Below are 14794 nucleotides of genomic sequence, written 5' to 3' on the forward strand. Positions count from 1 at the left end.
CACATATCAGCGTAGTAAATTGGAAATGACATTTAGCCTACCTGTATGGTCAATTGGCTGGAACTCACTTATGCCGACGAGAGGCATAACATCTCGGTTCCCGTATTTCAGTCACAAACGTGACCGAGCTACGAATATGTGTTGAACCACCTGATCACTGTTGTGAAGCTACATGCCAAAGCAGGTGAATCAGCTTCAAGGCATGGTAGTTATGCGAGACCAAGTTACAGTGTAGCTAAAACTGCAGGTCGTTGGTTCACAATATGTGGGCAAGTAACACACTTTTCGCTCAGGGAACAGCCTTGGGCTGCTTATAAAACACGAGCATCGTAATACGAATCCATTGAAAAAAATTAACGAATACAATTGACCAAGATGAAATCGTTTGCAACTTTTGCCCTTCGTCGCCTCAGTCCCTTCAACATCAATTTCCTAGCTTCTCACCAGCGGCCTACAGCAGCGCAAGGCGTTCACCATTTGTTGCAGTGCGAACCACCGTCTCATCCAGTCCTTTAAGAGGCCATGTAAGTGCTGGCATCGACACCCTCCTTGGGGAATTCGCTGGATACTGTTAGTCATTGTGACAATGGAGAGAAGGGAAGGAAAGCAACATACGGAAGGGCGACCTCGAATCGCTTCTCGATCTCCTTGAGCACCTCTTGGTCTTGGTCGGTGCTGACAAACGAGATGGCCAATCCCTTGGTACCGAATCGTCCAGCACGACCGACACGGTGCAGGTAGGAGCTGGCATCGTTGGGTAAGTCGTAGTTGATGGCGAGGTTGATTCGCTCAATATCGATACCTCGTCCAAAGACATCGGTAGCAACGCAGATTCTCTTCTTGAACTCCTTGAACTCCTTGTAGCGACGAATACTAGATAATGTTAGAAGCAAGCACAACATTAAATGACTTGATATGGTAACTCACCGTTCTTCCTGACTGACGCCTGAGTGGACGGCAATAGAAGGAAAGTTACACTCTCTGAGGAGCTTGTCAAGCTCAGTGGCACGAACAGTGCTACGGACGAAAATAATGACCTGGTTGAACTGGAGTTCATCCAATAGCTCGTTGAGCTTGCGATTCTTCTCCTTCTCTTCCAGCTTGATGAAGAACTGCTGAAGACCATGCAGAGTGAGCTTAGTGTCCTCATCGACGTAGTGCTCAGTGGGGTTCTGCATGAACTTTCGGCAAATAGGTTTGACCTCCTCGGATAAGGTGGCCGAGAACATCATAACCTGCTTCTGAGGAGGTGTAGCGCGGAAAACATCTTGCACATCCGTACGCATATCTGAAGCCATTAGCGTACGTTAAAAGTTGTTCGCATGAGCGAGACTTACCAGGCTGATCAAGCATCTTGTCACACTCATCAAGCACAAAGATACGAACACTGCCTAGACGTAGGGCCTTGTCACGAACGAGGGCCTTAAGACGTCCAGGAGTACCCACGATGATGTGAGGGCAAGTGTCCTTGTTCTTGAGTGTCTCCATGTCGGTCTTGATGGGAGTTCCACCATAGAACACACCGGTCTTGATATCGGGCATGTACTTGCTGAAGCGGTTGTACTCGTCACGGATCTGGTAAGCCAGCTCTCGGGTGTGGCACATAACAACGACAGATACCTCTCCGTTCACAGGCTCGACCTGCTGAAGGGTAGCGAGGACAAAGACAGCTGTCTTTCCCAAACCAGACTTGGCCTGGCAGATGATATCACCACCGAGGAGTGCCTGGGGGATACAGGTTTGTTGAACTGTCGATCGAACCGATGTTAGAGTGGGTTTCTAAGAAGCAACGAACGACGGGTATAATCTCAAGTGTCCGTCCATCGTCGCAGCTTAGCCATTATATTCTCGCATTTCCCATTGACATGGATTTGGAAGAGTTTGATATCGACGCGAGGTAAGGGCTCACAGGCCGGTTGGTTGCACAAGCAACCATAGCCTAGGAGCACCAAGAAGTGTCTTGGTGTCTCGCGTTTTCCTTGTTACGCCCTCGTATATAACAGAAGAATCCGTTCGCGACAACGATTGGCATACTATCCGCTTACGCGTGATAATTGTGACAACAATGTTGTGGTTTTGCGGAGAACCACGACTCTCACCCGTGGTCTTTGTCCGCCCGGATATGGACCATCTCTCAGATCCAGCCTTGACCGCTCCGACGATGACGATTGCGAAAAAAAAGTGGCCATTTGTTCTTGCTTGCGAGATGGACGAATGCTTGAAGGGAGGGGATATGATGACTTAGGGTATTAAAATATCAAGACTGACCCTCCGATGGATGTTCGAAACCGCAGTCGCCGATGGCGCGAATTAACTCAGCCTTCAGAAGAAAATCGCGGAAACCGGTGGAATGAATGCCGACGTAGCTGCCCTTCTTGTCGACATTGTTGCCGGCAGCAAGCTCGCCCTTCTTGCCGTTGGAGGTGGTGGCAGTGGTTTCGTTACCACCGATCTCCTCATCGGAGTAATCAATGAGATCTTCCTCGTGAGACATGTTGACCGAGATTTACAGGTAGTTAGATGGTTGATGCGGAAGCTATTGCAGGAGCTATTCTTTGCAGCAAATTGGCGATGACGAGTCTGACGCGATTACGTTCGAGTCGCGTCGCCGTAGGGTGTCGAAAAAGCGGCGCAGGCGTGCCGTCGAGGTGATAGAATGAAGATCAAATGTTTTCTTTTCAAGATGTGGAATGAGGAAAGGTATCGGGAACCAGGATAGTCGTTCCAAGGTTGGCTTGAAAGAGTCTTTGTTGAGGCTGAGAAGGGAGGTGCTAGAAGCAGGCGGGAGCAAGCAAGGTCGCTGCTGGCCAAAGAGGTCCGTGCGAAGCTCGATCACGTGACACCGACAGAGACAGTGTTAGGCATTTCCATGCACTGGTAGTCTATAGCACACAGCAACAGTGCCTTCCATCGAGGTAAGACTCAAACACTTCATATTTTGATGGCCAGCAAAAACCTGCCATATTTCAGAAGTCCCCATGGCGAAAGGCAAAGAACCGAAAGGTGTCCAGAACCGCATAATCTACTCTAGAGCATCGTACCTCTATCAAGCTGCCTCATATCTTACTAAACAATCCTCGACTGGGCAAGATGCTACAGCAAAATCATCAACCCCAAGCCACGGGCACAGTGTTTCCCCTGGAACGATTACTGAGGAAAGAGCACTGAAGAATATGTCTCGTCAGGCCATTTCAGACCTGCGAGCTGTGACTCTCAAAGCACAAATACGGCGAAGTCCGGCTATGAAGCAAACTATTTGCAAGTTTTGCGACACTCTACTAGTTGAGGGTGACACCTGTACATCAACCGTGGAGAACGCGAGCAAAGGAGGGCGGAAGCCATGGGCTGATATTTTAAATATCAACTGCAAGACTTGTGGTAATGTCAAGAGATACCCGGTCTGTGCCCCGAGACAAAAGCGGAAGCACATGCGACAGCTTGATTACAAAGAAGGCACAGAACATAGCAGCAATGAATCGATAGTACAGGGGCCGACTACCCAGACAACACCACACGAATCGCCCATCTCGACACCAGGCCAAACGCCGGGACCTTGAAGAAAACAAGAGGGAGCCAAAGTCGTTCGAGCCACGAATAGACCGATGTCGTGTTCAAGGACCAAGCCCAGCTTAAGTCGTATCCACAGAAATCACATCGAGCCAGAGGCTGGAAAAGCTGCTTGTGTCTTGACTTAGAACATGATTGAACATCGAAATTGCACTGTGCCCGCTGCACTCCAACATATGTGTTCTCAGTTATCTCCATCGCAGTTCGAGCTTTCTAGCTGGAGGTTGCCATCCTCTTGTAGCATATTTTTATGCTGACAACGGACAACAGAGCAGGAACTTTAGGAAGCCGCCTGGCCATGAGAAGAAGGCCAGGAGCACCGGATGACCACAAGAAGATATTAAATGCTATAATTTTGCCTGGCTCTTACATATCAGTCAGCTGAAAGCATGACCTCTTGCTGAGAGGATGACCTTTTTGACAGGAGCGGTTTGGGAGCAATTTGCGATACACCTAATGGAACATAACTCATGCTGCATTTTCGCCACCCCTGGTCAAGATATCAATTTTCTGTCTCTTCCAGTCGGCTGTTCGATTCCTACTTTCCTGGCTGTCCAGCTTCTTTGACACTTTCCTCTCCTAAGACCTTGCTTGCTGCCATGAACCTATCCAACAAGTCAGCGACTCTGCTCCCTACATACACCGCCACCATCGACCGGATTGAAAACACTCACAAACCTCCATGCCAACTACCAAGTCCACGCATAGCTTCTGCTTGGACACTTGTCATCCGTAGCAAGTTCTCGGTGTCAGACAGATTTGACGACAACTGTGCGAGTTGAGAATTTAATTGTGCCTGGGTCAAGTTAGAGATCATTATCAATGCTGCTTTCATTTAGAACAGGACCACTCTGCAACCCGAGTCCCTAAAGTCACATGATCAAGGAGTTGATTGATAACTACCATTGATATAAAAAGAGTAGAGAGAACTTACGAGTTGTCGTGTCTTGACAGCACTTCCACTAGTGGCCATGCTCTGCCGCACCTGTGAACCGCTCACGTTCCGCGTCGCCATTGCTTTGTTGGATGTGATGTGGTAAAATTTCTCCCTAACTTCGAATCTACTTGCGAACTGGTGACGACGAGATGCCCTCTCTTATGGGTGAAGGATCATCCGTCACCTAGAGTTCAGAAGGAGGAATACTCGGGAGTAAGAAAAGGACTAAAGGCTTCTTTTGTTGAATGTTTGTGTATTCGAGGCAGTCTTCTGGAGATACAATTACGCGGACCTTACTAGAGCTACTCTCGTTAGGTACTTGTAGGTGTTCAAGGTTGGTAGGCCTGATGGAATAAAATGCACCTGGGGAAAGGTAGGTAGTGAGTTGGGGTTTGTTTACGGTTACAATATGGATCCAAACAGTACTAGGACTAAAATGACCCGTGCGTTTCCACCTCATTGATTGGTTCAGCAATATACCTTATATGAAAGCAGTCTGTTTCAACATTCAAACAACAGCTTACCTACGTACCTACAGTATCCCAGGGCCAACACTAAATCATTCTTCAATTGCGCTATTCAATCCAACTCCAATCCTTTCTTTTTGCGCGTCGTCTTGTCGCAAACAGGGAGGGATCTGATGATATTCATCTGATGTAGTGATTATGTACTCCGCATTATATCCCGGGTCAAGTAAAGGGTGTTGACCTTCACCAGAAGATCCTTGTTGACTGTAGGCTGACAACTGAATGCTCACAATATTCAGGGATTTTTACATTAAAAAGGAGCGAATGATGTCTGCCTAGCAGCCTAAGGTAGAAGAGCACTGTGATCGAAAGAGGCCCCTATGTACCTCTTAGCTGTAGGTATCCCTAGTGGTTTAATATCCTACTTCGTTTGTTCCTTCGACGTCATAACTGCTAACAACGACTTGGTCAGTGCAGCTTGTCTACGGCGCGAAGGAATTGACTGTAGATCAGGGGATCGTGGTTTGCCAACTATACGTAAATGGCCAGATGAGCTAGCCGTGGTGTAGTCTGGGCCTATTAGGATGTTGAGTAACCAAGGCTCAGTGTCGACAAGATAAATCCTTTCTGGAGACACGCGCAGATCGACATACTATGTATGTATTTATATCTAGACATCAAGCCCCCTACACACAAGCAGGTTGAGTTGATTTTAAGCTTAATTGAGCCTTATTGATTTGTTGTGTCATCTTTGCCTCCGTCTTCGAACATGAAAGCAGCTCTCCGAATTCTTGCTTTGATCTCCTCGGCCATCGCATTTGATGGTCGATACGGGACGGGTGGAAGCCCTGGTAACATGAGCGAGCAAGCATGGCAGTCTGCCTTCGAGAATCCCAACGCAACGGGGACATATACATTTAAGGCGTATAATGTATCGGAAAGATTCCCGCCAAACAAAACCGTTGATGGATGGACAGCTACCATTCGCGTAGCCAATATTACGGATGACCCCGGTGACGATACACCTTATCCCGGCATCGACATAAGTGTTCAAGCACCAGAGGGAATGAGAGTTCCAACATTGAATAGCAGTCGCACGAACTCTTCAGACTGGCATGTGTGTGTTGCTTTGTGGGGACCCAGTCGCCTGAAGGATGAAGCAACTGACGATGCACAACACGACGATGGAGACTGCAGCTCGTTCCTTGACGAAGATTGCCTAGAGGCCTTGAACACAGAAGCAGCTGGACATTACTGGAACGGCGAGGAGTGCGCAATGCTGCCACATATGCCAGTTAAATGTGAGAAGTATTACAAAGACTACGGCCCAACGTATGGCGGAGTTCGTAAGTATAGCTTCACGACGTGTTCGAGAAAAGGACACTGACCCGCGATATAGCTGGAGCGAATCTGAGCCAGTTTGGAAGTGGAAAGACCTTGATCAGCCAACGTCCACAAACGGCTGGAGAATACAGTGCAATGACACAAGAGGAGGCATATGACTATGCTGTGCGTGGTGTCTGGACTGTAATGATCAACTGGGGTCGTCGTGACCCCGACACATATAGCCTGGACGATGTTTTGCAGCCTTCGCTGTTGTGTCTGCGCCCTAGGAATATCACTGGAGGTAGTGAGGATCCCAACGATGGCACAAGAACAACTTGCTATGTACCTCTGGCTGTTTTCTCAGCTTTCATGGCCACACTATTGTTGGCATATTGAGTTGAAGTACAGTAGTAAAGTGGCTCTTTGCCGGATTCTAAGAGAATTGGGCAGTGGGTATTGTTGACTATCAGGCTGCTTCTGGCTTGGCCTTCAGGTAAATATATCATTCGGCTTATGATATCAATGGTTTCTCAAACGTGATATAGAAATCTTTGGCCATCATTTCATCACTTTTCTCTTCCATACTACTATTTCGTACTCTATATATTTCCAATACCTAGGAATGCTCCCAATGCCGTGGATGGCTTTCCTATTCACATTCCACAGCGTCTCGCGATGAACAGATTAACCAGAAAAAGAAACAACCATCCGTAGTCTAATTCGATTGTATAACCCCGCCAAGAAACACAATGCCTATCGTGATCCCTCCTCATTTGCTAAGTCCATTTGACCTTTCGTGACATGTCCACGCAAACTTCTGGGGGGCGCTTCAACAATCAAAGAAAAACAAAGACTTGCTCTCAGCTGGTGCAATGCCTTTGATCTCAACCCACCCACTTCCTCGTTTTTCCGCCGGCACATTCATTATTCAGTCCCGACCTGCCTTCTGCAAGGCGGGCTTAGCGTTCTCCGAAATTCTCTTCCTTGCGCGAGGCTCTCCCAATATGTCAAAGCAGAACCAAGACTCGGCCGTCTCATGAGCAGAGCCTTGAATTATTGAGAGTCGATTATATGCTGAAAGGCACCAATATATCTTCCCCAATTCCAATGCATTATTACCAAGGTTAGACTACTTCTGTTTGGTTGTTCAATGTATGTACGGATTGTGTCGATAGGAATAATTAAAAAGACATTGTGTCTGAGAATAGTCCAAAGTGACTGTGACTTTTGTCGTGTCGTTTCGTGTTTTCGATGGAACTCGGGCGTATAGTAAAAACAAAATGAAATAGGGCCGTCCTCGTCGAGGTGTGTCGTATAGTTGTTCAAGCCAGATGCATAGATGTAGTACACATGGCGTCAACCGGGCTTCGCGACGGGACGAATAAACGATCCCGTTTAAGCGATGCAGAAAGCATGACCGGAACTCCGGAACTGCGAAAACAAGAATATCAAAGCCTTGCTGGACTAACGTCATGGATGGGACGGTGTGTTGGAATCTGATGTCCTAGGTACTCCGTTGTATATTATCGCCGTGTAGAGCGTCCTAACGCACACCGATCGGCGGTCGTGGAGGCAAGCTGCCTTGGCTGCTGTTTGCAGACTGTTCGGAATCAAATTCACCACTGCCCGCGCTGGCGCTCGCACTACCCGTCAGACTGCGAACATTCCTAGGCTTAGTTTGGTGGAGGGCGCTCACCCCAATATGTTGTTCAACTTGCTGTGGTGCTACTGAGTTACCGTGACCGGGTGGGTGACGAGGGACAGGTTGGCGAACACCATCCGGGGGTGAAGGTCGGCCGTTCATGCCCAGGCCTGGGCCGTAGCCACCCGGAGGCGATCCCCGTCGGCTACCGCCTCGCATTGATGGAGTATAAGGGTTCCCAGGAGACTGACTGGCGCGCCGGGGATAGGCACCATTCATCCCGGGTGGTCCACCGGGACCTGGGCCGTACTGCATATCGTCAAGCCTTGACGCTGTTAGTGAGTTTGCTCGAGAGCCTGCGTTCATCGCTCCACGGTCAACGGATCCATAACGATCCGAAGAGCAGCTCATGAGGGGGTCTTCCAGGATGTTTTCAGAAGTCATGGAGCTGTGACCAACTTGGGAAGATCGATTGCGGCCGAAGTTGGGCCTGAATCGGCCGCCTCGTGTAGGAGGCGGCATATCATCGGGATTACGGCGAAACTGGCCAGGGGTTGGTCCTGGAGCCTTTCGATTCTTTCTCGATGTAACGCTCATCATATCGAAGTTGTCTGGATCGATCAGCGGAGGACCAGGGTTGGCAGTAGGATCAAAGTAATCGTCGTCGTCATCATCGTCTTCGTCGAACACCTGCTTGCTGTTGCGCATAGGATGAGGGCCACGACGAGGTCCAGCTCCGGGAGGGCCAGGTGGCGGTCCACGGCGCATTCGGATTTCTTGCTCACGAAGTGCCATTTCACGCTGCCGTAAAGCCAACTCTCGTTCTCTGAGATTAATGTCTGCTGGATCACCATTGACAGATGGCTCGGAACCTTCGGGAATATCGTCATAAAGAACGAGATGGGAGAATTCTTCCAGGTTAGTCTCCTCCAACGAGCCTCTCCTTGAAGGTTGACGAGATCCAGGACCGTTCATCGGAGGTCGACCATAACCATTGGGTGGTCCGCCGTTCATCGGAGGAGGTCCACGGCGCATACCGCCTTGGCTGTAGTTGGAAGAGTTCCGAGGTCTGGGCTGGCGAGGGGGCATACCATTTCCGTTGGGCATACCGTTCATCATGGGTCGATGGCTGTTTTGTGAAGGCATTCGAGGCACAGGTGCGGCAGAGGGCGACGCGGGTGGTATGATATTCGCGTTCGGGTCGCCAGGTTTGGGTCTGCTGCGGTTGACCAGGTTAAGGTTATGAAGAATCGAATAAAGCGTCTCGATACGAGGAAGCGAAATATTCGAGTCTCTAGCCAGTTTGACGGGCGATCCTAGATACGTCTCAACCTCCATAGGTCTTCGAGCAACGTAATCCTGCCACATTATGCTCTCTCCGGAAGCTTTCGACATCTCATCGATCGTCTTCTGCTTGAAATCGGGATCAAATTTGCATCCATTAGCATCAGCTAGACGAAGCAACTCGTCAATGACCTCCGATACCATGTCCCTAACGCCAACCTTTTCCAAGAGCGAGGCATGGTTGGGAGTTTCGAAGATAACGCTAATCGGATGGAACGCAATAGGACTGCATCGTCAATTAGCTGAGTTTCAAGGCGCTTAGATGAGAGGCAAACCCTATCACTCTCTCGTATTGCTGCTGGCGGATATTTGGCGAGACTTTGCATTCCACTTGGCCAGAACTAAGTGTCATGGCTAAGGCCTGTGCCATGTCCTCCTGGATGGTTTGTGGGATATTGTTGGGGTTATTAGCAGGACCAATCCAAATATCTGCTGGGCCCTTATGTTCAAATTCACTCTGGCCAAGTTGTGTGAGCTCAGCACCTGAAACAAGTGATAGGACCACATTGGTAGGAAACCGCTCCTCCAAAGCAGCCTCGACTCCGAGAGTATGTGTTGTGTTGACGATGATGCATGTATGCTGGGGGGTCACGACCGAGTCAATGACTGAAGCGAGATCGTAGACATCGGGTAACGCCTTGACGCAGAGTACGACATAATCGAATGGGCCGTCTCGAGCGCTCGCGGCATCCTCGGGATTTCGAACAACTTGAAATGTTATCTCAGCATGCTGGACGAAAGCAAGGGGTTTGTTGAACTGTACCATGTCGAGGCTTGAATCTCTCGTTGCCAAATATTGGGGATCTTGATTGACAATCAGCATATTGTTGGAGTCATAGCGCATTGATTCACATACTTGAACGAGATACCGTATTGTGCCACATGCTCGTAACCAGACTTCCAAACGAGCGTCACATCACACGCGTTGGTGGCCTGGAGCCTCCATGATAGGAACGCCGAGACGGGATTGCCTCCCACTGAACAGACTGACATTAGCTCACTGCCGGCCATGATGAGCGACAAGAGTGGGACGCTGCACGAGCAACCGTCCGGACGGTTGACGTGAGGATTTCAAGACAAACGAGTGAAAGGTAGACAATGGACAGAAAATATTTTGAAAGACTGTGTCAACTGATGAAGGATTGGGAGGAATCAGTTGATCTGAAATGACGCGAGCGTCCACTTCTGGGTTTTGCGTGAACTAACCCTAGCTATGAAGGGAGAATTGTAAGAGAAGAGACGACAAACCTGATAGAATCTTGAGCCGGGGCGATACAGGCGCCATAATGTCTGGCGGGTCCTAATATGGAATAGTGGCCTGGTCCAGTCTGAGGGTGTAGCGGAGCGGTTTCTAACGACGGACCCGTAGTCTTGGGGGCGTATATTGGGTACCACAACACAACAAGATCGGGACTGATGGAAGTACCTGTCTAAACAAGGATAGGCTCAAACTGACGATGATTACCGTTTATTGTGAGTAGCGATGCGGGCGACGAGGATCCAAGAGACGATAGCGTAGTTCAGTTGTGCATGTAGCAGCTCGGGAGAAGCAAGCTATCGAATGGGAACGAGGCCAGCGAGGCGTCGGTGGACGACAAGACGGCAGTGATAGTGACAGCCAGCCGTAGAATCAACGAGCGACAGGGCCTAAATCGTGGCGTAGGCGGCAGGATGGCGTACCGGGGGGGAAGCACAGCGGCGTCTCGTGCGTCAACTGTCGATAGGCAATGAAGGAGCAAGAAATCTACAAGCGGCCAGTGGTGAGTGTGATGAGTGGGACGAGAGCTGAGATGGCCTCGGTGGACGGTGCACCTAACGGGGGGTGGGAAATTGTCCGGGGATTGTAGTCGGACGGACTGTAGGAGCGAGAGTGGGCTGAGCTGAGAACCTGCAACGAATTGGGCCCTTGTTCAAGCTTAGAAATCTCACAGCGGGCGCGGAAGAAGCTGCGTGGACTTGGCTCTAGGAGGATTTATCGGTACGAGTACGCCGGGCCCCCGACTGTCCCTTTTTGCGATCGACTAGGCTTACAGGTTCAGGCCTGTACTGTGCTGCGTTGCCTTGACGAAATTAATCAGCTTCGGGTTGATGAAAGAGAGGGTCGCTTGGTCTTTGGTGTGTTGTGTGTTTCGCCTGTAAATGATGATATGGCCCGTGAATGATTGGGCCTCGATTTGAATTGAGGTGGCAGGGGGGGTAAGGCGCCGCCGAGAGAGAAAACTCAAGTAGTGCAGTGCCTACCTGAAGTGTACTTGGCAGAGACAACCACTGTAGGTAATTTCTCTGGGGACCGGGGTGTTCAAGATGTTCTGGAGAGGCTAGACAATTTTGACAAGAGGAAAGTGAGAGGAGGCGTGTGGGAGAAAGAGAAGATGCGAGTGGACAACAGACCAGTAAAGATAGGCCAAGTCAAGAACCAAGGGGGGCCGAGCTTTGCAAGGGGCCAGCGAAACAGAGCAACAAGCAAAGCAAGCAAGCAACAAGTGCGTATGTAGCAAGCAGGTATGTGAAAGAGAGGCTTAGATACAAGGGAAATAAGACAAGGGGGGACCCCGGCCGGAGGCGGCGGCATGTACGATATGCGGGAGTGGCTCAGTCCGACTGAAGGTAGCTTGATGAAGGAAGAGAACGATATCATGAGCTGCAGCCTGCCAGTGGTTGGGAGGCTCAAATTACATGGCAGACATGTGAGTGTGTGATGAGATGCAATGCGATGCGAGGATATGGTTCAAAAAGGAATCCGCCCCAAAAAATGCAAACCCCCGTATTCGATTCTGCTGTGCCCAGAAAAAAAAATGCCAATGGCAAACAGGTTGGGGAATAGGCAGAGATGGCTAGAAAGAGGGGTGTGTGATGAAGGGATGGAAGAAGGATTTGAATTCATGATGAAGCAGAGACTATCCACTTGCTCCATGAAACTCAATTGGAGAACCAGGGCAGTAACGCATAAGGCTTCAGGCCAAGCAAGCATTTCACAACAATAGCAAAAAATCAACTCACTGTTTCTCTTTTGTCCCTCACAATAGAATTATTATTCGCAACTCAAGGATAGGCCGGCCGGCCAGTGGTGTGGCAGCAGTGACGAATGGTGACGAGGACGGGGGACTCGGAAGACCTTCGTTTCGAGATACGTTGCTGGAGCTAACGAGGATCGTTGCGGAGCGGCCGGAAGTTGAGGACCCAATGCCACGAGGAAAATACGCGCAAGCTTAAGGTTGAATTAAAATCCTCCTCCGTAATCCGTACTGGAAGAGAACGAGCCCAGCTGAGGATTGATTGCACAACTGACTGCCGGAATACCGTTGAAGTCCGTAAACAGCTTTCAAAAGATCCGCCGCTAAAGACCCAAAGAACTCAATTCAAGTGTCTCGGTGTGGTTTTTTTTTTTCGTCCCGTTCAGAAGTAAACACTTTGGCCAAACATCGAAGTTTCCTAACAGTTTAGGATCCAATGCCCCAGGGTTTGAAAACTATTACTGAATGTTGCTTATTGTAAACATCGGTCTTATTCGTCGTTGATTCTCCGTTCGATCGTTGCGTTTCGCATTTATTTTCTCTTGGATCGAGTAGGTAGCTCGCTTTGTCGTCGCGCGTCGTCTGGTCTCCGCTCTCGCTTTCTTTTCAGCTTGGGTGGTCAAATGTTCCCCGGACGCCACACAACCCGAAAGATTAAGAAAGAAAAAGACCGAATCTCACGTCGGCTGCGGTTCGTCTTTGATGCAGCAAACAGAATCTACACTGTTCAAAAGAGAGCGAGCGAGAGGGTGAAGAGGAGAAGTTTCTGTCCAGTCAAGGGAGAAGTAAACGAGGGGAATCAATCACGCACAGTCAAATGAATACGAAGCAAACCCCAGAAGCGAGAAGTCAGTTACCAGCAATTGCTTGGTTAGTACGAATAGATGGGACCCTAACTGGATTGCCCTCAATCCGTCCAAACCCAAATCTTCCCGACTTTGCCCTTGTCTTTCACCCTCCATCGCCGTCCGTTGTCCAAATTCCTTATCATGATCCCTACCAACATCATTCTTCCTAACATCCGCGTCGTGCGGCACGGGGTTGCGCTGATATTGGAGCAGACCATCTGACGCCGCGAAGACGGGTAAATTGATGTTGGTGGCCGGTAATTAGGTTTGATGATGAGCCGAATATGCAGATACCCAGGCTTGGGACCTCGATAGATCTCCTGGCTCCAATATTGTGCAAGCTTTCCATGAGAGTTGGCTGTATACTACGCAGACCAGACATAGCATGATCCATAATACCAGTCTACTATATGGGTAGTCGGACAGCCAACAACGGCTGCAGTACGACACAAGGCTCACATCAAAACTCCTTGAGTTGCATGGTAATCAAACAATTGCTTGACATCCATGGGTGGGTGGCTGCATTAAGAACCCATTATGCCTAGAAAACCCTAGTGTATCTGGCGGTTTAGACATCGTATTGACTAGTTCACGGTTCACCAAAGTTAATATCAAGACAAGCACATGCAAAGATAAACCCCTCTCATTTAGAGTGCAGAACGACCCTGCCGAGCTGCCAACAAAACAACAGGATGTGACCTACATAGTATCTTAAGTTCAAGCACCGTGGAGCATCACACAACACGATGTACATACGCATCCCACATGCTGCGCCCCAGAGGAGCCAAGTACTGTATAATCAAGTGGATAAGTTCAATGGAACAGTTCCCCATCGTTAATAAACCCTTCCACCAACCGGGAATTTCAAGTCCTCCGTTTCCATGTGCGGTCCTCCTATCTCACACAATAAGAAACTAACGCTTGGGTTTGCTATACGCCGTTCCAAAAATAGTAAAGTTGTTCAAGGTACTGTGTATATGATAAGGTAAGTTTTAACAAAATCTATATACCTAGTAAAAAAAATCTTCGAAATAGAAGTTGGATGTGGGTTTCAAAACATTGGATGTCTGTGCTGTGGGAATGCTTTCCTGGCTGCAATGGGTTTAATAAAACAAATCCATTCATGCCAGTCTATGATGAATTGTGTGTGCTTCGTTTCAAAGGCCATTGCTTGATTTGGTTAGTGGGTAAGTTACTAGACAGCTACTGCAATACCTCTCGGTCAGGTAAATCCCATGCTGTGGTCAAAATACGATATGCATCAAATATCCTCCTCCATACCTCAATTGAAGCCCTGCAAAGGATTGTAGGATTGTGTCTTTCTGGGTAGTTCGACCACAGCTAAGCTATGCAAACCAGATAACCGCAGAATTTGAAGAGCCTGTCTTACCACATCAGCGTCGCCTCAAACTCTATGCCGGAAGAGGGATGGAGTTGTTCCATCTCCAAGCAAAAGTAACTCCAGTAACCAGTTATAAATCCCATCCCACGGAGCAGTGACCTTGATACGCGTGTTCTCCGTCGCCATGGCTCAATTACCAGGGCCATCAGGGGTTAAACTTGTCTTCCCGCAGTGCCAAGCTGGATAACAGCCCGCTACTTGGCAGAAAATGGTTAACGTCGGATACGGGGAAACCGGCCACCCCCAG

The 14794-nt window shown here is 49.1% G+C and overlaps 3 protein-coding genes across 3 annotated transcripts; 1 reads left to right on the top strand and 2 right to left on the bottom strand.

The window, feature by feature from the left end:
* Positions 1 to 512: 512 nt before the first annotated feature.
* Positions 513 to 2494, bottom strand: FSUBG_13875 (ATP-dependent RNA helicase SUB2; the record flags this gene model as incomplete). The annotated part of the gene is made up of 5 exons (XM_036678811.1): positions 513 to 561; positions 616 to 873; positions 928 to 1288; positions 1338 to 1748; positions 2269 to 2494. The coding sequence occupies 5 exons, from the start codon at positions 2492 to 2494 to the stop codon at positions 513 to 515; spliced, it is 1305 nt and encodes a 434-aa protein (XP_036530660.1).
* A 3246-nt stretch (positions 2495 to 5740) lies between these two features.
* On the top strand, positions 5741 to 6693 carry FSUBG_13876 (uncharacterized protein; the record flags this gene model as incomplete). The annotated part of the gene is made up of 2 exons (XM_036678812.1): positions 5741 to 6317; positions 6371 to 6693. The coding sequence occupies 2 exons, from the start codon at positions 5741 to 5743 to the stop codon at positions 6691 to 6693; spliced, it is 900 nt and encodes a 299-aa protein (XP_036530661.1).
* A 1147-nt stretch (positions 6694 to 7840) lies between these two features.
* On the bottom strand, positions 7841 to 10294 carry FSUBG_13877 (alcohol dehydrogenase; the record flags this gene model as incomplete). Its single annotated transcript, XM_036678813.1, has 4 exons — positions 7841 to 9509; positions 9559 to 9991; positions 10047 to 10087; positions 10140 to 10294. The coding sequence occupies 4 exons, from the start codon at positions 10292 to 10294 to the stop codon at positions 7841 to 7843; spliced, it is 2298 nt and encodes a 765-aa protein (XP_036530662.1).
* Positions 10295 to 14794: the final 4500 nt, after the last annotated feature.

The sequence above is a fragment of the Fusarium subglutinans genome (assembly GCF_013396075.1).
Source record: "Fusarium subglutinans strain NRRL 66333 chromosome Unknown NRRL66333_c0000416, whole genome shotgun sequence".
NCBI lineage: Eukaryota > Fungi > Ascomycota > Sordariomycetes > Hypocreales > Nectriaceae > Fusarium > Fusarium subglutinans.